Source organism: Artibeus jamaicensis, unplaced genomic scaffold, assembly GCF_021234435.1.
Source record: "Artibeus jamaicensis isolate MK-2021 breed Jamaican fruit bat unplaced genomic scaffold, CSHL_Jam_final scaffold_847, whole genome shotgun sequence".
Classification (NCBI taxonomy): Eukaryota; Metazoa; Chordata; class Mammalia; order Chiroptera; family Phyllostomidae; genus Artibeus; species Artibeus jamaicensis.
Genome location: NW_026522057.1, coordinates 4,522,850 through 4,544,028, shown reverse-complemented (window position 1 = coordinate 4,544,028; position 21,179 = coordinate 4,522,850). Strand labels below are relative to the sequence as shown.

The window sequence follows — 21,179 nt, the reverse complement described above, 5'->3', positions numbered from 1 at the left end:
AGGTGGGACAAAGGGTTAGTAAGGCGGGCAGGCAGGTAGGCAGGCAGAGAGGATAAGTGAAGGAGGAGCACAGAGAAATCAGAAATCTAGGCAATGCTCTGACTTGTCTGGGCATAATTAAAATGCTCATTTCAGGGAAGCAAATAAAAACTCGGGTGAGAGCAGCCAAGTTGCTGGGCACCCACTATGAGAAACAAAGGTTAGAGAGCACAAGAGGGTGCAGGGAGTTGGCTAAATCTGTCTGAAAATGAGAGAAAGGAAGAGGGACAGCCAATGCCAGAATGTGATAACCCTGGCAATGGTGTCTTTCTTGGTGAGGCAAGAAGGAAGAGTGGCTAAAGCTTGCTTCTCCTATCTGAATCAGAGCTGAATCAGAGAGATGCAAACTGGTATCGAATTGCCAGAAAAGGTCATGTCCCCAACCCCAAACTACCTTCGTGACTGCCTGTCCACGGTATACACCCCTGAGAGTCTCTGTATATGGCCACCAATATGTTTCTCTTAGTTCTTAAGGACCATATTCCACTGAGGAATTCTGAGTTGCTATTTCTTTGAGAAATCTGTCTTTAGCAGCTACACTAATGGACATGCTATTCCCTCTAATGTATCCATTCTTCCAGAATCCCAGGTAGGCCTAACTTTCATTACTGAAGTGCAGCTTAGAGTTTCTGAATGTCAACAGCTGGGGATATGTAACAGCCTGCCTTTGCACCACGCTACCATGCCCAGCAGAACATCCTAACTGTGAGCAAGAATGCCCTTTTCTGTTCTCAAAGATTCTGATGCTGAAAGAAAGCAACCGAGAGCAGCTTAGGTGAGAGAAAGGATCAGTGAAGGGGTCACAAATATATCTGCAGGAACCAGAGGGTCTGGTCCCTACAAGCAGAATTTGAAATTCAGGGATATTTTTACAAGTTACATAGTAATACTCATTTGGATGCAAAAAGACAGGGTTGGTGTTGGCTGGGGCTGGGTCAGTAGTCCCTGCCCAGGGCACTTCCGTCAGAAGTGGCACTTTTTTCAGAATTGAGTTTGTTAAGACAATGATAAAAAGACTATGGGGAAGGCAGTGTGGGAACAAGACTTGTATAGAAGGTCAGTAGGGGGCACCTTTCAATTTATATGCTCCCCCATCAACAGCTAGTACAGCCCTGAAACTGAGAGCACCACACCTCTCTATTCCTCTGGCCAGGACAAAGTCCACAGGGCTCCTTTAAAGGGCCTTTCCTTCCCTCTCTCAACAATGACCTACCTCGCTATGTTTTGGGCCGAGCTTTCCTTCCCTTCCTGTCGGCTGTGTCCTGGGCTCCAGATTAGAGATGCCGCGTTCCATTCACTCTTTAACCTCTCTCGGAAGTGCTTAGTCACTGATCCGGCCACGTGGCATCCGCTTTCCCGCTGTGGGTCTGGTATGTTAACTAAGAAAGTTATTTTCCAGCCTAGTTAGAAACAGCAGGAACTTGAATTGACTTGCTAGACTGGCAGTGCTGGAGGAGTTAGGGCCACGTGCCAAAGGAAAGAGTGGATGGCCAATCACCAGGGAGCAAATTTCTCAATCTGTAGCTTGAGACTAAACCTTCCTGCTGGCAAGGGAGCTCTATGGTAGGCCTCTGCTGCCAGATTTACACTGGGAGCTGTACTGTGACTTTGCAGTGGCTCCACATGCAGTTTGGAGCTCAGAGGGAGACTCCTGAACCACTTTTTCTAGGAGTAACAATCCAGAGGAAAGAAGGTTCATCCTAGAGAGAGGGGACAAAATCCTGAAGAGAGAATAAAGAGGAGACCAAAAAGTCCCAGATGTGACAAAGGTTGGGGACAGAAACCCACACCTCTGGAAAATAGGTGCCAAGCTAGCAGGTCTGAGGGCTGGCCCTGGGCCCTTGCTGGTGCTGCTACTGGCCCTGCACCCTTTCTTAGCCCAGGCCCCATCCCAGCTCCTACCTGGTAGGTACCTGTCGAGGCTGTGGTTGTATTCTGTGGTGGTGAGTGGCAAGTGAGTCTGTGTAAAGGGCTGGTTGCCAAACAGATTGTCACTGCGAAGGTTGTGGCAGAGTTTCTCCAGGAAGCGGAGGACGTAGGTGATGCTGTTGACGGCCGGGAGGTTGAGGGTGTGCTGTTCCCGGTCAAACACAGCTGTGGAGTGAAGTAAACAGGGCTGAGCATGTCAGCCAGGCACGCAGCGCAGAGCTGGGCATGAGGAGTTCAGCCCACGGCTTGCCTCAGGCTTACCTGCTCACACAAAGGCAATCAGCGCCTAGGTTTTCTCCCTCCCTCCCTTGAGGGTATGATTTTCGCCAACTCCAAAGGGCTTGCAATAATGGGAGTGGCCAGGCCAGTCCCTTGCACCTGGGGCTCTGGAATGACTTTATGCAACTTGTGAAAACAACTGTGAACATAATTCTATCTGCTTCATCAGTTGGCTGGGCCTCGTCCAGGAAACCTGTTCATTCTGTGTGCTATTTCCCTAATAAGAACTGCCCGAGAACAGAAGCTGTGCAGAAAACACAGCCTTTGCAGCACTGGTTTGGTGAACAATCTGATCTATGTAAGAGCACTAGAATTTCGGCAACATTTGGAACTATGCCATGCTGTGTTTAATTTCACTCTTTTTTCTATTCAAAAAGTATCTGTATAGCCCTTAAAAAGCTAAAGATCTCCGCAATTGTGTTTGAGAGCAACAGGAGATGGGGGGGACATGTCATTCTCAGGAACTAGTTTTGGGGCAGAGAAAGAACCCTACAGGAGGTACAGGTGCTAGGAGCTAAAGAGAGGCAGCAAGGAAGGCCGGGTTCCTGCAGACTGCTGCGCAGAAGGAAGGGAGAGACCGGCAGTGGCCTCTGCCTCAGAAGGAAAGGAAGGCTTGATTCCCTTGCAGTTCTCTGCCTTCTCTAGCAAGTCTTCCCCTGCCTGCCGCATCCTCTTCTCAGCCAATTCCTCCTTCGCCTGGCCTCCCACACTACGCTGTACGTATTTCTCCATTGTCACACCTCTCAGTTAGCTGTGAGATATATTCCTTTTCCACCAGGGCAGAGCCTGAGCCTGTGATTCTCCTTTCTCCCCGTCCCCAGCCAGTGTCCTGACAATAACCTCTGACATACAGTAAGGGCTCAATTAATGTGTTTCAAAAGAATACAGTTGGATTATTTATGGGTTTTTCCATGTCAGCTGCTTCTTGAGGCCAAATATTGTGACGCGTTAGAAGGAAGGAATGGGAGATTATGGAGTAACATACAGTTAAAATTGAGAGGCTTTAGGTCAAGCCTTCGTAGGTTTGGTGGGTAAAGAATAGGGTTTTGGACTCATGAAAACTGAAACAGAACAGGGGCACAGCAGAAAAAGTAAATATACTCAGTGAAAACAACAACACACTGTGCAGCTGACTCAGATTCTCATAGCAGGAAAAAAAGAGGGAATGGCCCTTCCCATTCTGCCTTGGGATTTAACTCCCTCATATTAGGGCTGGCTCCAAAGTAGGAAGCTAAGGAATCAAAAAGAATGAAAGAAGAGTTCGAGGTTCCCTCACACCAGGTGGGAGGCTGTGGCAGTTTGGAGAAACTCCCCTGTTGCTACAGTACAGCCTCCTGTTGAGTCTTCTGTCTTCTGGGTGCCACACTCACATATTTTCTGTGTGGAGAGGCCAAGTAGGCAGACAGCAGAGGAATCTGTTTAGAGGCTCAGGACTCTAAACAGTCCGCATGGGTACTCTACTTGCAGAGGTATGTATGAGACTCAGAGAGGCTCTGGGTGTAGAAAACGAGGACTCTCTGTAGAAGAGTACACCTTCACCCTTCTTTAGAGCCTTCAGGTGTGCAGTGGGAACCAGGATGGCTTTGTCAGAAATTAGCCAGTTGAGAAGGCCTCATCCTCTAGCTAGGAGGCCATACTAGCCCGAGGGAGCTTACCTGAGATGACCTCACCACCGTGGCCCTGTTTGAGGAAGCTGAAGACAGTTTTCTGGTGATAAGCACAGTCGATGCAAGCCTGGACAGCCTGCTGCAACACCACAGAGGCGCGGGCTGGCCCGAAATGGTCAGGTAGCTGCTGGACCTTCTTCTTATCTAAGTGGGGGCCTGTGCTGCCGTTCTTGTTCAAGTAAATACAAACTGCAGGAGACAGAGAATTAAATTAAAGAACCTTACAGAGTACTTGGGATAGAGAAGTTAGATAACAGTGCTCTCTTCTATCTTCTCTACCCTGGACTCTGGTTCTGGGCAGGACTCCCAGCTGCTAAGCTAGTGACACAGTGTGGGAGGGGGCAGAGGGTGGCTGTGCCCAGCTGCTTCCAGCCCAAACTGCATGACCAAAGGCTCTGGGAACATAGCCTGCTGGAAGAACAGCCTGACCCAAAGCCAAGGCACGGAACTTGCACTTTGTCTTCTGTGCACTGAAGAGAAAATCTAAATAATTTCATAGATACTCACATACAAAAATACACACACACATCCATTTTTGGTACTTGGTTGCCCCATATATTCTTTGTCTATCTTACCTGATATGTGTAAGAAGTTGTGGGGCCATGGCAATATTAGCAAGAGTATGTGGTTCTGTGTGTGTGTGTGTGTGTACATGTGTGTGTGTGGTCTTGGACTTAGAATGGTCACACCACTGGTCACTTGCCTTGCTTTCTGTTCTGGACCTTGAAGTCCCCTTTTTATCTTCTATATCAACACTCAGGCCCAAAGAAAGCAGTAAAAAGAGGGGAAAAAAAGGGATAAAGAAAATCATGGAAGAGGCTTGAGGATCCCAATTCAGATGTCTGTTTGTTTCAGGAGTGTCTCCTGTTAAGACAGCTGGGCACTCTCCTAACGGCAACCCTCCAGCAGGAGCTGTGGTGGGGCAGAGGGTGGGTAGCCACCAGAGACAGAGGCAGTCCTAAATGGAGCTGCTTCCTTGGTCTCTGGAGAGGACTCGCCACAGCCTGCACAGCTATGCATTGCCCCGCTGACCTGCCTTCTAAGCTTCCACTTGAGCAGGGGTCCTCTCCTTTCTCACACTGAAGGGGTTGGAGGGCAAAAAGTCTCTTTTATTTTTAGAGGCCCAAAAGATAAAAGTGGTGGTTGTGTGGGCTGTGGAGGAACTGCCACCCTCTACCGGCCTCATGCCTACCACCTGTAAAACGAGGGGCTGGGCCAGATGCTCTCTGAGGACCCCCCCACTTTTATCATTCCGATTCTAAGGGGAAGAAAGGTAGAGAGAGGAAAATGATAAACAGAAAGGGAGAGAATGGCTGTAGAAAATGAGAGGTGAAAAGGAAAAAAGGGTAAATAAGATAAATTGAAATAAATATTTAACTATGTTTTCTCCTAAAACCCATTAAAATGAGCCAGATAAGAAGGGGAGATAGCATAAGATTTTGGAAGCGGGGAAAAAAGACCGGCAAAGTAATGACTGACTCAGCAGATCTAGGAAAGCTGAATCCTTAACCAAAAATGGGCGATGATGAGAACCAAGCTGTTTCACCTTATAATTCACAAAAGACCCAAGAATGGGCAGGTGCCTCTGGAGATGGGTGTGGAGGTAGATCTAACAACTGAAGGATTGGTTGAAGTCTGTTAAGAAATAGGATTTCCATGTCAAAACATAACTTTTTTGCCCTGGTCATGTAGCTCAGTAGGTTAGAACATTGTCCCGATATGCTAGGGTTTGACCCCGGGTCAGAGCACACACAAGAAGCAATCAATTAATGCATAAACAAATGGAACAACAAATTGATGTTTCGCTCTCTCTCCCTTTATCTCTCTCTTTAAAATCAATAAAAATTTTAAGCATGACCTTTTTGCTGAAAACAAAGTAAAAATGCAAGAACTCAAAAAGATAGAAGACTAATGAAAATAAATGAAAACTTTATAAGGCTGTTGTTCATGGCAGCTTAGTCATAAGACTCCAAAACATGAACCAATCCAAATGTCCATAAACAAGAGAATAGATATACAACTTATGGCATCATCACTTATTAAAATATCACTTGGCAGTAAAAAACAACAAACCATTGATAGGGCGCTTCTCACAAACATCATTTTGAGAGACATAAACCAGAGGGAAAAAAAAAGTATACATATAGTATGATTCCATCTATATTAAGTTCAAGAACAGAAAAATCTAATCTACAGTGATAGAAATCAAAGGTGAAAGTGAAGACTGTAAGGAGGCATGAGGGAACTTCTGGGGAGTTTGGGGAGTAGTTAGTTACAAGGGTGCTTACACTGACTAAAATTCATCAAATTATACACTTAAGATTTGTATATTTCACTGTATGGAAACATCATCTAATTAAAACACAAGAAAAGAAAAAAATATAACCAGTCCATTAATGATTTTAAAAAGTCTACATGGATGAAAGTGTGAAATATAAAAGGAAAACTATGAAACCCTTATAAGAATGTGGCAGATTTATTCACTTATTTTTAAAGATTTTATTTTTCAAGAGACTTCCGCCAAGATGGAAGCATAGGTGGAGATGCCGTGCTTTCTCCCACAACCAAGTTGAGAGACAACAAAATTTTAGCAACAGAAAACACAGCCAGAACACAGAAAATTGAACTTTTCAGAAGTCTGATAACAACAAATTCTTCAGCCTGACGGGTAAGAGGGGCGAAGCCAGCAGCTGGAGGAGCGGGATTGCACAGGAAAACTCGGTCAGACGGACTCAGGCACGCAGATCCCAGGTGTGGGGTTGCAATGGGCGAACCCAGTGAGCGACTCAGTGAATGACCCAGTGAGCGACTGGCGTACCCAGTGAGGGTGCAGGGCAGCGGGTTGACCGTGGTCCCACATTCGTGTGCAGACAGACCAACAAGAGAGTGGGCGGTGAGACGACGGGACTGAGCAGGCTCCAGTGGTAAGAGGCAGCAGAGGGGGCCGCCATTTCCCTGTTCTGACCCTGCTCCCACATACAGCTCACAACCCAGCGACCTGGGAAGCCCTACCCTGGTAAACACCTAAGGCTCCGCTCCTCATAATTAATGGGCGCGAACAGACCAAAAATGGCTCAAGAAGATCTCAAAGCCCCAGAGCCCATAAATCTAAGTGATGAAGAAATAGCAAGACTTTCAGATGCACAGTTCAAAACACTGGTGATCAGGATGCTCATAGAACTGGTTGATTATAGTCACAAATTAGAGGAATATATGAAGGCTAAACTAATTGAAATGAAGGGAATTGCACAGGAAACCAAAAGTGATGAAGAGGAAACTGGGACTCAAATCAATGGAGTGGACCAGAAGGAAGAAAATAATGGCCAAACAGGAAAATATGAAGAAACAAGAATTCAAAAAAATGAGGAGAGGCTTAGGAACCTCCAGGACATCTTTAAACATTCCAACATCCGAATTATAGGGGTACCAGAAGGGGAAGAGGAACAGCCACCAGTGGAAAAATTATTTGAACCAATAATAAAGGAGAACTTCCCCAATCTGGCAAAGGAAATAGACTCCCAGGAAATCCAGGAAGCTCAGAGAGTCCCAAAGAAGTAGGACCCAAGAAGAAACACACCAAGGCACATCATAATTACATTAGCCAAGATTAAAATGAAGGAGAGAATCCTAGAAGCAGCATGAGATAAGGGGACAGTCACCTACAAAGGAGTTCCCATCAGACTGTCAGGCGATTTCTCAAAAGAGACCTTACAGGCAAGAAGGGGCTGGAAGGAAGTATTCCAAGTCATGAAATCCAAAGACCTACATCCAAGATTGATCTATCCAGCAAAGCTTTCATTTAGAATGGAAGGACAGATAAAGTGCTTCTCAGATAAGATCATATTCAAGAAGTTCATCAACACCAAGCCCTTATTATATGAAATGTTAAAGGGACTTACCTAAGAAAAAGAAGATAAAAAAGATGAACAGTGAAAGGACAGCAAACTCACAGTTATTAAGAACCACACCTAAAACAAAAGCAAACTAAGAGGACAGCTAGATCAGGAGCAGAACCATAGAAATGGAGATCACATGGAGGGTTAGCAACAGGGGAGTGGGAGAAGGAGAAGGGGGGAGAAGGTACAGAAAATAAGTATCATAGACGGTAGGTAGAAAAGAGATGGTGGGAGGGCAAGAATAGTAGGGGAAATATAGAATCTAAAGAACTTGAGACACGTGGTCATAAACTAAAAAGGGGAATGGTGGGGGAGGGGGTGTGCAGGAGGAGGGGAATGAAGGGGGAAATAGAACAACTGTAATGGCATAATTAATAAAATATATTTAAAAAATAAAAATAAATTCTATCAGGCACACACACAAAAAAGATTTTATTTTTCAGAAAGGAAGGGAGGGAGAACAACAGGGAGAGAAACATCAATCAGTTCCCTCTCATGTGCTCCCAACTGGGGACCTGGCCTGCAACCCAGGCATTTGCCTGGATTGGGAATCGAACTGGAAACCTTTCAGTTCTCAGGCCAATGCTCAACCTACTGAGCTACACCAGCCAAGGCAGAGTGTCGCAGTTTTAAAACATGGCCTCCAAATTCTTTGACATTCCTTACATAGATCTCTGTGATATTTGACCAATAAACTATGGTGGAAATGACATTGTAAGTTTCTAAGCCTAAGGTTTAAAACACTAGCAGTTTCTACTTCCTGTTTCTTGGGACATTTACTCTTGGAACCCAACTACCACATGTGAGGAGGCAAAGCCGCCTTGTGGTGAGGTCCGTGTGGAGAGAAACCGACAGCCAGCAGCACCTTGTCAGCATGTATGGGAGTGATCCTCCAGCCCTAGTCTGGCTGCCGCAACTGACACTGCATGGAACAGAGACAAGCTGTTGCCACTCAGCCCTGCCCACACTGTTGTTTCCAGCCATCAAGTTTTGTGGTGGTTTGTTACGTAGCAAAAGATTATAGGAACAGATTGTAGTGCTAGAAACTGGGTGCAGCAGTAACAGAAGCCAGATACACATGACATTGTCTTTGGGATTGGGCATCAGAAAGAAGCATAAAGGGCCACCGAGAAAGTGCTGAGAAGGCTGTCAGTGACAGCCAAAAGGAAAGTGAGAAAAATCTTTTTGGGAGATGGAGGACAGGGGACCCACGAGGTAGTGATGGGAAGCTGGGCAGCCCTGTCACTTGAAGAACAAGGAAATAAGTGTACCTGACGAATTCGGTGAAATAGCTAAGGTGATGCATGTGCCACCAACTTCTTTTCACTACCTTTGATAAAAATGCAGGATGAGGAATCAATTCGAAACAAACAAAACATAAAACATAAAAAAACTCAGGACTTGCAGAGTTCACAAACAAAATTGCCTCTCATTTCCAATCTCTCCATGACGCAAATATCCTAAATTGAGAAAGTGTCAAATCCAGAATGGGAAAACAAAATCTCTTGCTGAGAAGTCAGAGTGATGTAAAACTATGCTCTGCAGACTCCTTCAGATCAAAAGGCCCTATAATCTTAAGGGCAAATCTCTCAGATTCTCTCCCTTAAACAATAGAATCTGTTGGTCATTGTCTCACAGCAGCTGCACAGGAAGCCAAACCAGAGAAGGGCTTATATTTAAGGGATCTGTGGTTGTAGCTTTAGTTTAATGAAGTAAATCCCAACAGCATTCACAGACAATCCCTCAAGTTTTTAAGAGAATCATTCTGGTAGAAGCATTGCCAGTTAGGACTAAAAAGACAAAGCTGGTACAAAATGAAAACAATCCTTCAGAGCCCCAATCTTTTATAGGCAGGCAGAAGACGGAAAAAGCAATCTCAGTTTTCTCATGGAAAAGGAATGATGATCCAGTGGACAAAACCAAGAGTAATAAAAAACAGCTCCTGGAAAGTAGTACTGGATCAAATTAATGAATTGGCAACATGTGCCAAACTGGATTTCAGAATTTGTATAGAACAGTGACTGCTATGTGCCTCTAGTTTTTCTCCCCTTTGAACAGGTGTATCTGTAAGTTATTCTCTGCCTGTCCAACCACTGTATGTTGGGTATGTGGGGAGCAGACAACATGTTTCTTTTTTCCCCCAGTATGTCTAACTGTTATTTCACAGTGCATTTTACTTACTTTTTTAAATTTTTAATAAAACTTATTGGGGTAACACTGGTTAGGAAGATAAAAATTTCAAGTCTAAAATTCTATAATACATCATCTGTATATTTCATCGTGTGCTTACCACCCAAAGTCAAGTTTCCTTCTATCATCATATATTTGACCCTCAGTACCCTCTCATACTCCCCTGACTTCCTCTCTGGTAACTACCACACTAGACAACATGCTTCTTTAGTTCACAGGTCTTCAGACTGGAGAACTGCAGTCAAGGAGATGTGCCTGAGAAACTGCACCTGGGAGGTCTGATTTGCACCTGGGTCTGATTTAGATCAGGAGATCCTACACCTGGAGCCTGATGTTGTAAACTGATGAGACTTTTATTATTATTATTATTTTCTTAATCTTCCCCCAAGAATATGTTCATTGATTTTAGAGAAAAAGAAGAAAAGGAAGGAAAAAAGGAGAAAGGGGGGGAGCGAGAGAAGGCGAGGGGAAGACAGAGAGGGAGGAACATTGATGTGAGAGAGAAACACCAATCAGCCACCTCCTGTATGCACCCAACTGGAGATCAAACCTGCAATCTAGGTATGTGCCCTAACTGGGGGGACTGAATCTGCATCCCTCTGGTATGTGAGATGATGCTCCAACCAAGTGACAACTAACTGAACCACCTAGCCAGGATGTAAACTTGATGAGACTTTTAATGGTGAATCTTGCAAGGAGTAGAATAAATTATCCAAGTGGGAAAATATGTAAATAATTTATGCCTAAAGAATGAACTAAGGTGGTTTTAGAAAATGGTCCATAATTCTTTGACCCTCTTCACATAGAGATGTGGGGTCTGTTCCCCCTCTCATGAATCTCAGCTCTGACTGACTGATCGATAAAGTATGGTGGAAATGACACTGTGTTAATTTTTGGGCTCAAACCTTAAAAAAATGGTTGCCTCCATTTCTTGTCTCATGGGACACTTGCTCTTGAAACCCAGCCACCATGGTATGACGAAGCTCAAGTTACCCTTTGGGATGTGTAGAGAAGAACTAACAACTAGCACCAGCTTGGCTGGTCATGTGAACACACCATCTTGGAAGCGTACCCTTCAGCCCCAGTTGAGCCACTCTGACTGATGCCAGGGGGAAGAGCAATGAGCTGTCCTGATTAAAAAATAGTTGGATATATTGATATTACTTTTTCCAGGTATAAAAAAGGTCCTTATATCTTTTCTTTTATAATTTATGTTTATTGTCTTGTTTTTAAAAATCCTTCACAATGTTAGGGTCATAAAGATACTTTTTATATAATGTCATGTTTTGGTTTTCTACTGCATCCATATCAGAACTTGGATGAGGTTGTAAAAAAAATTGGGAATGAACCAGCATATAAGGAACTTGGAAGTACCCACTTCATTCCAACAATAAGTAAAAGACTGAACAACCTGAAAAATCAACAGTCCCTTGTAGATCCATTAGAGAAGTGAGGTCACAGGGCAAACTGCTACCCCCCAAATTTGGACAGAGAGACAGGTGAATAAAGAGAATCACAATTTACTAGAGCAGAAATCCATGAGCACAAACCTCCATGAGAACCAGAGCCAAGGTAGGAAAATATAAACTGTAAGTTAACAAGTTGCTGGAAGCTCAGTGTGGACAAACCTGAGAGTTAAAAATTCCAGGGGGGACTTCCGGCTAAGATGGAGGCATAGGTGGAAACATTGTGCCTCCTCACATAACCAAGTTTAAAGACAACAAAGTTTTAATAACAAAAATGCAACCAAAACAGACAGAAAATTGAACTGTACCAAAGTCCAACAACAACGAACTATTCGTCCAGACCTGTAAGAGGGGCAGAGTCAGCAGCTGGCAGAGTGGGGTCATGCAGGAAAAAGTGGCCAGACCGACCCAGGCACGCAGGCAGTGGCTAGCAGATCCCAGGTGTGGGGTGGCAACGGGCGGACCCAGAAAGGGCACAAGGCGGCTGGCTGACCACGGTTACACATTCACACTCAGATAAACCAGGCAAAGGAGCGAGTAGTGAGACAGACCATGTAAACCAGGGCCCCAGTGATGAGAATTAAAGCCTAAAAGCACCAATTGGAAAAACTTTCTGGGGGTTGAGGTGCCAGGAGAGGCTGCCAGGCTCACAGAGAGTTTGTTGGAGAGACCCACAGGGTCCTGGAAGGTGCACAAGCCCACACACCTGGGAACCAACACCAGAAGGGTCCAATTTGCTTGTGGGAAGCAGCAGAGGAGTCCGAAATCCGAGAGAGAGCAGAACAAACGCCATTGCCCCTCTCTGACTCCGCCCCCACATACAGCATCACAAACCAGTGACTGGGTCTCCCTGACCTGGTGAACACCTAAGGCTCTGCCCCTCATACCTAACTGATGTGAACAGACCAAAACATTATGACTTAAGCAGAAGAACAGCTCAAAGCCCCAGAGCCAGTTCTTCTAGGTGACTAAGAGATAGCCAACCTATCAGATGCACAGTTCAAAACACTGGTGATCAGGATGCTCACAGAACTGGTTGATTTTAGTCACAAATTAGATGAACAAATGAAAGCTAAGTGAAATGAAGGGAAATGCACAGGAAACCAACAGATGAGAAGGAAACTGGGACTCAAATCAATGGAGTGGACCAGAAGGAAGAAAGAAACATTCAACCAGAACGAATGAAGAAACAAGAATTCAAAAAAATGAGGAGAGGCTTAGGAACCTCCAGGACATCTTTAAACGTTCCAACATCTTAATTATAGGGGTACCAGCAGGGGAAAAGGAACAGCCACCAGTGGAAAACTTATTTGAACCAATAATAAAGGAGAACTTCCCCAATCTGGCAAAGGAAATAGACTCCCAGGAAGTCCAGGAAGCTCAGAGAGTCCCAAAGAAGTTGGACCCAAGAAGGAATACACCAAGGCACATCATAATTACATTAGCCAAGATTAAAATGAAGGAGAGAATCCTAGAAGCAGCAAGAGATAAGGGGACAGTCACCTACAAAGGAGTTCCCATCAGACTGTCAGGCGATTTCTCAAAAGAGACCTTACAGGCAAGAAGGGGCTGGAAGGAAGTATTCCAAGTCATGAAATCCAAAGACCTACATCCAAGATTGATCTATCCAGCAAAGCTTTCATTTAGAATGGAAAGATAGATAAAGTGCTTCTCAGATAAGATCAAATTCAAGAAGTTCATCAACACCAAGCCCTTATTATATGAAATGTTAAAGGGACTTATCTAAGAAAAAGAAGATAAAAAATATGAACAGTGAAAGGATAACAAATTCATAGTTATTAACAACCACACCTAAAACCAAAGCAACCTAAGAGGACAGCTAGATCAGGAACAGAACCATAGAAATGGAGATCACATGGAGGGTTAGCAACAGGGGAGTGAGAGGAGGAGAAGGGGGGAGAAGGTACAGAGAATAAAAAAAAAATAGCATAGATGGTAGGTAGAAAATAGACAGGGGGAGGGCAAGAATAATATGGGAAATATAGAATCTAAAGAACTTGTGACACATGGACATAAACTAAAAGGGGGAAGGGTGGGGGAGGGGATATGCAGGGTGGAGGGGAATGAAGGGGGGGAATGGGACAACTGTAATGGCATAATCAATAAAATATATTTTAAAAAATTCTAGGGGGACCCAGTCATGTTGTAGGGTGCTCCCTACACTTTTGTGCATTTTACTTTCAGGAGTTAGACAAGGTTCTCACAGTGAACATGGAGAAAAATCCCCCCATGCTTCCAGCAGGGAGAGGGGTAAAGGAACCATTTTGTAAAAGTCACAGCATTGTGTTCTTAACAAGGTCTGCTTTTAGAAGAAACTATTTTATGAGACCTTAACCTGCTGGGTTTGATCAGAGCCTAATCTACTTGGGAGAAGCAATACCCAACACCAACCCCCTCCAGCCATGCTATCCCACCTAAGAAGGGTGGGGGGACTAAAAAACACTAGTGAATTTCATAGTCCAGAGGCACAGGCTCACCAAAAGATTGAGACCTACTTGTAGGACTGTAGAATACTTCTCCCTTTACACTTCCATGTCACATTTACTAAAGGCCTGTTTATAAAAATTCCTTTCACTTAGTATATCACATCTGGCTATCAAAAAAAATTACAACATATACTAAAAGGCAAAAAGTGCAGTATGAAGGGACAGAGCAAGCATCAGAATCAGACTCAGCCATGGCAGGCATGTTGGAATTGTTAGATTGGGAATTTAAAGATTTTATTTATTTATATTTTAGAGAGAGGGGAAGGGAAGGAAAAAGAGGGGGGTAAGAAACATCGGTGTGTGGTTGCCTCTTGTGTGCCCTCTACTGGGAACCTGACCCACAATCCAGGTATGTGAATCCACCTAGACTGGAAATTGAATGAGAGAACCTTTGGTTTGCAGGCCTGCCCTCAAGGTACACCACCCAGGGTTAGATCGGAAATTTAAACCAACTATGATTAATATGCTAATGGGGTCAAAAGGATAAAGTAGTATACAAAACAGATGGGCAATATATACAGAGATATGGAGATTTTAAGAAAGAATTTAAAAAAAATTCTAGAGATCAAAAACACTGTCACAGACTGCTGGAAATATATCCTAAGAATCCTAAGTCACCAATTCAAAAGAACTTAGGCACCCCTATGTTCATAGCAGCACTATTTACAATAGCCAAGTGCTGGAAACTAAGTGCCCATCAGTAAATGAGTGGATCAAAAAACTGTGTTCATTTACACAGCAGAATACCATGTGGCAGAAAGAAAGAAGGAACTCCTACCTTTTGCAACAGCATGGATGGAACTGGAGAATATTATGCTGAGTGAAATAAGCCAGATGGTGAAAGACAAATACCATATGGTCTCACCCATAAGAGGAATCTAATGATCAAAATAAACAACAAACAAAATAGAACCACAGGCACAGAAACATAGAACAGACTGACAGTGACCAGAGGGTAGTGGGGAGGTGGTAATGGTGGAAAGAAGGGGAAGGGACTAGTCAAAGAATATGTATAAATGACTGACCCATGGACATGGACAACGGTGTGGAAATTTACTGTGGGAGTGGAGGGTGGCATGAGCAGAGGAGGCCAAAGAGAAAAAAACTGGGACAACTGTAATAGAATAACAATTAAAAAATGAAAAAAAAAAACCCCAGCAACAAACAGACTCAGTTTACTGTTCTTGGGTATTCTATGCATTTCATCTTTTATGAGCAGCTTATTAATCTACTGAACTGCTCAATTTGTTCCTTTTATTTTTAGAAACTTTCATGCATTAGGATTTTAAAATTATTTAATTAAGTTACTGTTTACTTTAAAAAAAACCACTGTCACAGAAATGGAGAACACCTTTGACAGGCTCATTAGTAGACTGGACATGGCCAAGGCAAGAGCCTCAAGGTGAGCCTATTGGCTGAGCTTGAGGATATCTCAATAGAAACTCCCAAAACCGAAAAGCAAATAAAAAAGGACTAATCCACATTCCCCTGCCCCCTGGCCAACAACCCAGAAGATACTATTCAAGAACTGTGGGACAACTACAAAAAATGTAGCATATACACACAATGGGAATACCAGAATGAGAAGAAAGAAAAAAAAAACACATGGAAGAAATATTTGAAGTGATAACAACACAGCAATAAATATGTGAAGCAATAATTTCCCCAAATTAATGTCAAACACTAAATCATAGATCTAGGAAGGTCAGGGAACACAAAGTGAGATAAATGCCAAAAAGCGACACCTGGGCATATTATATTCAAAATGCAGAAAATCAAAGATAAAGAAAAAATCTTGAAAAAAAATCAAGGAACAACCCACCTTACTTGTAGAGGAACAACAATAAAATTATATTCCTATAAAACATGAGAGCTAGAAGAGAAAGGAGTGAAATATTCAACATGTTAAAAGAAAAAACCCACAACCTAAAATCTGTACCCTGTAAAATTATCCTTCAAAAGTGAAGGAAAAATAAAGACTTTCTTAGACAAAAGTGGAAGGAGTTTGTTGCTAGTAGACCTGCCTTACAATGTTAAAGCATTGTCTTAGAGAGAAGGAAATAATAGAGATCAGAAACTCAGATCTACATATAGAAAAAAGAGCATAAGAGAAGAAATAAGTGAAGACAAAACAAAAAAACAAAAACTTATTTTTCTTATTCTTAATTGATATAACAGATAATAGTCTGTTCGCAGTAAAAACATAATAATGTATTTGACTGTATGCTTGTGTGTGTATATATGTGTTTACATATACTTATGTGTAGGTGAAATGAATGACATCATCATATACAAAATGGGAAGAAGAAATTAGAATTATTTTGTTATTATATTTGTGAAGTGGTATAGTGTTATTTGAAAGTAGACTTGGATTACTTATAAATGTACACTTCAAACTCTAGGGTAACTACAAAAATGTTAAAAAAGAAATATAACTGACATGATAAAAAAGGAGAAAAAAATGGGATCATATAAAGTGCTCACTTAAAACTACAAAAGCAGAAAAAGAATGGAAGACCAAACCAGAAACAAAGAATGAGGGTAACAAATAGAAAACTATAACAAATATGACAGGTATTTATCCAGCTGTGTCAATAATTACTTCATGTCAGTGGTCCAACTATACCATTTAAAAGACAGAGATTATCAAAGTGGATTAAAAAAAGACCCAACTGTATACTGTGTACAAGTAACTCACTTTGTTTATTTAATTATTTTATTGTAGTTAAACCCACTTTAAAAATAAAGATATGTATAGATTAAAAGTAAAGGAACAGAGAAAAACATATAATACTAACCAAAAGAAAGTGGGAGTAGCTATTTTAATTTCTGACAGATTTTGGTGCAAGGAAAGTTATCATAGGTAAATAGGGGTATTACACAATGAAACAGTTGTCAATTAACCAAGAAGACATATTGATCCTTACTATATATGCATCTAACAACAGAGCTTCAAAATATGGGAGGCAAAAACTGATAAAAGTGGAAGGAGAAATAGATGAATCCACTCTTAAAGTTGGAGACCACAACACCCCTCTATCAGAAACAGACAGATCCACAGGTAGAAAATCAGGAAGAACATTGTTAAACTCCACAGCATTGTCTGTCAACTGGATATAATTGATATCTTGGACTTCCGCCAAGATGGAGGCATAGGTGGATGTGCCGTGCCTTCTCACACAACCAAGATTAGAGAAAACTAAATATTAGCAACAGAAAACACAGCCAGAACACGGAAAATTGAACTTTTCAGAAGTCCGTTAACAACAAATTCTTCAGCCTGACTGGTAAGGGGCGAAACCAGCGGCTGGCGGAGCAGGGTTGCACAGGAGGACTCGGCCAGACACACTCAGGCCCGCGGAATCCAGGCGCAGGGTTGGACCTAGTGAGCGACCCAGTGAGCGACCAGGCGAGCGACTGCGGGGGAGACAGCCGGGCCCGGGGCTGCGTGTTGACTGAGGTCGCGCATTTGTGCACGGGTGGACAGGCGAGGGAGTGGGCGGTTGGACCGGGCCGGCAGGTCCCCACGACAAGCAGCAGTGGAGGGCGCCGCCATTTCCCCACTCTGACCCCACCTCCACATACAGCGTCATAACCCAGCGACTCTGAGTGGCCCGGCCCAGGTGAACCACCTAAGGCACTGCTCTTCCGCACCCAGCTGTGAGAAGCGGCAGAGGGGGTCGCCATTTCCCTGCTCTGGCCACGCCCCCACATACAGCATCACAACCCAGCGACCTGGGAATCCAAGGTGCCGCTTCTCACACTTAAAGGGCCCGAACAGACCAAGAATGGCGCAGGAGGATCTCAGAGCCCCAGAGCCAATAGATCTAAGCGATGAAGAAATAGCAAAACTCTCAGACGCACAGTTTAAAACACTGGTGATCAGGATCCTCACAGAACTGGTTGATTATACCGACAAATTAGACAAATATATGAAGGCGAAACTAATTGAAATGAATGGAATTGCACAGGACACCAATAGCAATGAAAAGGAAACTGGGACTCAAATCAATGGAGTGGACCAGAAGAAAGCAAATAATGGCCAAACAGAAAAGAGTGAAGAAGCAAGAATTCAAAGAAATGAGGAGAGTCTTAGGAACCTCCAGGACATCTTTAAATGCTCCAACATCCGAATTATAGGGGTACCAGAAGGGGGAAAGGAACAGCCACCAGTGGAAAACTTATTGGAACAAATAATAAAGGAGAATTTCCCCAATCTGGCAAAGGAAATAGACTTCCAGGAAATCCAGGAAGCTCAGAGAGTCCCAAAAAAGTTGGACCCAAGAAGAAACACACCAAGGCAAATCGTAATTACATTAGCCAAGATTAAAATGAAGGAGAGAATCCTAGAAGCAGCAAGAGCTAAGGGGACAGTCACCTACAAAGGACTGGCCATCAGACTGTCAGCGGATTTCTCAAAAGAGACCTTACAGGCAAGAAGGGGCTGGAAAGAGGTATTCCAAGTCATGAAATCTAAAGACCTACAACCAAGATTGCTCTATCCAGCAAAACTTTCATTTAGAATGGAAGGACAGATAAAGTGCTTCTCAGATAAGATCAAATTCAAGGAGTTCATCATCACCAAGCCCTTATTATATGAAATGTTAAAGGGACTTATCTAAGAAAAAGAAGTTAAAGAAACATGAACAGTGAAAGGACAACAAACTCACAGTTATTAACAACCACACCTAAAACTAAAGCAAACTAAAAGGACAGCTAGATCAGGAGTGGAAACATAGAAATGAAGATCTCAAGGAGGGTTAGCAACAGGGGGAGTGAGAGGAGGAGAAGGGGGGGAGAAGGTACAGAAAATAAGTAGCATAGACAGTAGATAGAAAATAGATGGGGGGGAGGGTAAGAATAGCATGGGAAATATAGAATCTAAAGGACTTGAGACACATGGTCATAAACTAAAGGAGGGGTAATGGTGGGGATGAGGGGTAGGGTGGAGGGGAATAAAGGGGGAATAGAACAACTGTAACAGCATAATCAATAAAAAAATAAAAAAAATTGATATCTTTATAGACTACTTCACACATCAACAGCAGAACACACGTTTTTCAAGCTCACATGAAACATTCACCAAGACAGACCACATTCTGGGCCACAAAATACACATTAACAAATTAAAAAGAATAGAAATCATGTGATGTCTGCTCTTAGATCACAATGAAATTAAACAAGAAGTAACAGAAAATAGGTTTAAAAAATCCCCAAATAGTTGGAGATTAAACAATACACTTCTAAATTAACACATGGGTCAAAAAAATCTAAAAATATTTTGATATAAATGAAAAGAAAATACATTGTGGGATGCAGCAAAAGCAGTGGATAAAGAGAAATTTATAAAACTGAATATATATGTTAGAAAAGAAAATCTAAAATCAATAGTCTAAGTTCCTACTTTGGGAACTAAAAAAAATAAGTGCAAATATAATCCAAAGTAAGCAGAAGAAAATAAATAATAAAAATTAGAGCAGAAATCAATGAAACTGAAAACAGCAAGTCAGAAGAGAAAAATCAATAAAAACCCAAAACTCCTTTTTTTTAAAAGATCAATAAAATCCATAAGCCTTTAGACAGTCTAAATAAAAAGGAAAGAAAGATAACACAAGATACTGATATCAGAAATAAAAGAGGGGACATCACTACAGACCCATGATTACTAAAAAGATAATAAAGGAATACTATGAGTAATTCTATACCCACAAATTCAAATCTAGATGAAATGGAGCAATTCTGTGAAAGATAAAATGTGGTAAAACTCACACAAGAAGAAAAAGACAACCTGGATAGACTATATATATATGTGTATGTGAATTTAAATTAATAATTAATAACCTTCTGCCTTGATAGGTGTGGTTCAGTGGGTTGGGTGTTGTCCCACAGACTGAAAGTTTGCTAGTCCAATTCCCAGTCAGGGCGCATACCCGGGTTGTGCGCCAGGTCCCCTTTGGGGACCACACGAGAGGCAACCACACATTGATGCTTCTTTCTCTTTCTCCCTCTCTTCCCCTCTCTAAAAATAAATAAAAATCTTAAAAAATAAGACTCTGACTTTATAAAAAAAAAAAGACTACACTAGATTTGTATGTGTTGATGTGGAAAATGCCCATGATGCATTGTTAAGACAAAAAATAAAGTTGCAAAAAATGCAGACAGAAAAAAATTAATAACCTTCTGAAATATAAAGTGGAAAGCTCAAATTCACTAGTGAATTCTATCGAACATTTAGGAAATATATTTACCAATTTTCTATAATCTATTTTAGAAAACAGAATCAGAGAGAACACTTATTAACTCATTTTATGATACCAGCATTACCCTAAAACCAAAACCAAAGACATGTGAAAACTGATAAAGGAAACCTTGATTAAAATTGGATTTGAGAAGGCCTATAGGAGGAGCTCTGGCCATCCCACTACATGGTCAATGATTCCAAATAGAAAGACATCAATTACTCCAAACAGGAAATGTCAGTTACAGACCCAATAGGAAGAAACTTACCTTCACCTCCCAACAGAAAATGTAGCTACTTTAGTACTCCAGTATGAGGAAGTAAGATTTTCCTCTTGTCCAGCAACAAGTCCAGCCAATGAAAATGCTATAGCTCGGCCATGAAGAAACTGTAAGTCACCTGAACTCTTACTTTCCTCTGAAGAATGTTCATTTTTCTCTTACTAACGATTTCCTTGTGCCAGTCTTTTTTCTATAAAAGCCTTCCATCTTGTATTACTCTCAGAGTATATCTCTCTTTGCTAGATGAGATGCTGCCTGATTCATGAATCATTTCCATTAGGTCTTCAAATTTATTGAGTTAAATTTTGTTTGTTAATAGACATTACAAGAAAAGAAAATTAGAGACCAATATCTTTCATGAACATAGATGTAAAAATGTTCAACAAAATATTAGCCAATTGAATCCAACAATATACAAAAACAATTATATATGACAACGAAATGCGATCTATTCCAAGTATGCAAGCCTGGCTTAATATTAAAAAATCAATTAATGTAATCTATCACAATGGGCTAAAGAAGAAATATATAACCTATCAAAAGATGCAGAAAAACCATTTGACAAAAAGCCAAGTCCCATTCATGGTAAAAACTCTCAGCAACCTACAAATAGATGGGTACTTCCTCAACTTCATAAGAAACATCTCCAAAAAACCTACAGCTAACATCATGCTTAATGGGGAGAAA

The 21,179-nt window shown here is 42.1% G+C and overlaps 1 protein-coding gene across 12 annotated transcripts in view; it reads right to left on the bottom strand.

Annotated features, from left to right (window-relative positions):
• SCMH1 (Scm polycomb group protein homolog 1) overlaps positions 1-21,179 on the bottom strand; it is a 143,537-nt gene that overhangs the window by 16,474 nt on the left and 105,884 nt on the right. For 11 of the 12 annotated variants that reach the window (XM_037149406.2, XM_037149408.2, XM_037149407.2 and 8 more), the window contains 2 exons: positions 3,903-4,103; positions 1,942-2,133 (listed from right to left, as the gene is read on the bottom strand). In XM_037149406.2, the coding sequence (XP_037005301.2) occupies positions 1,942-2,133; positions 3,903-4,103 (393 nt within the window). Of the gene's footprint in view, positions 1-1,252; positions 1,407-1,941; positions 2,134-3,902; positions 4,104-21,179 lie in introns of all 12 variants that reach the window. The other variant, XM_037149414.2, reaches the window with a different exon arrangement.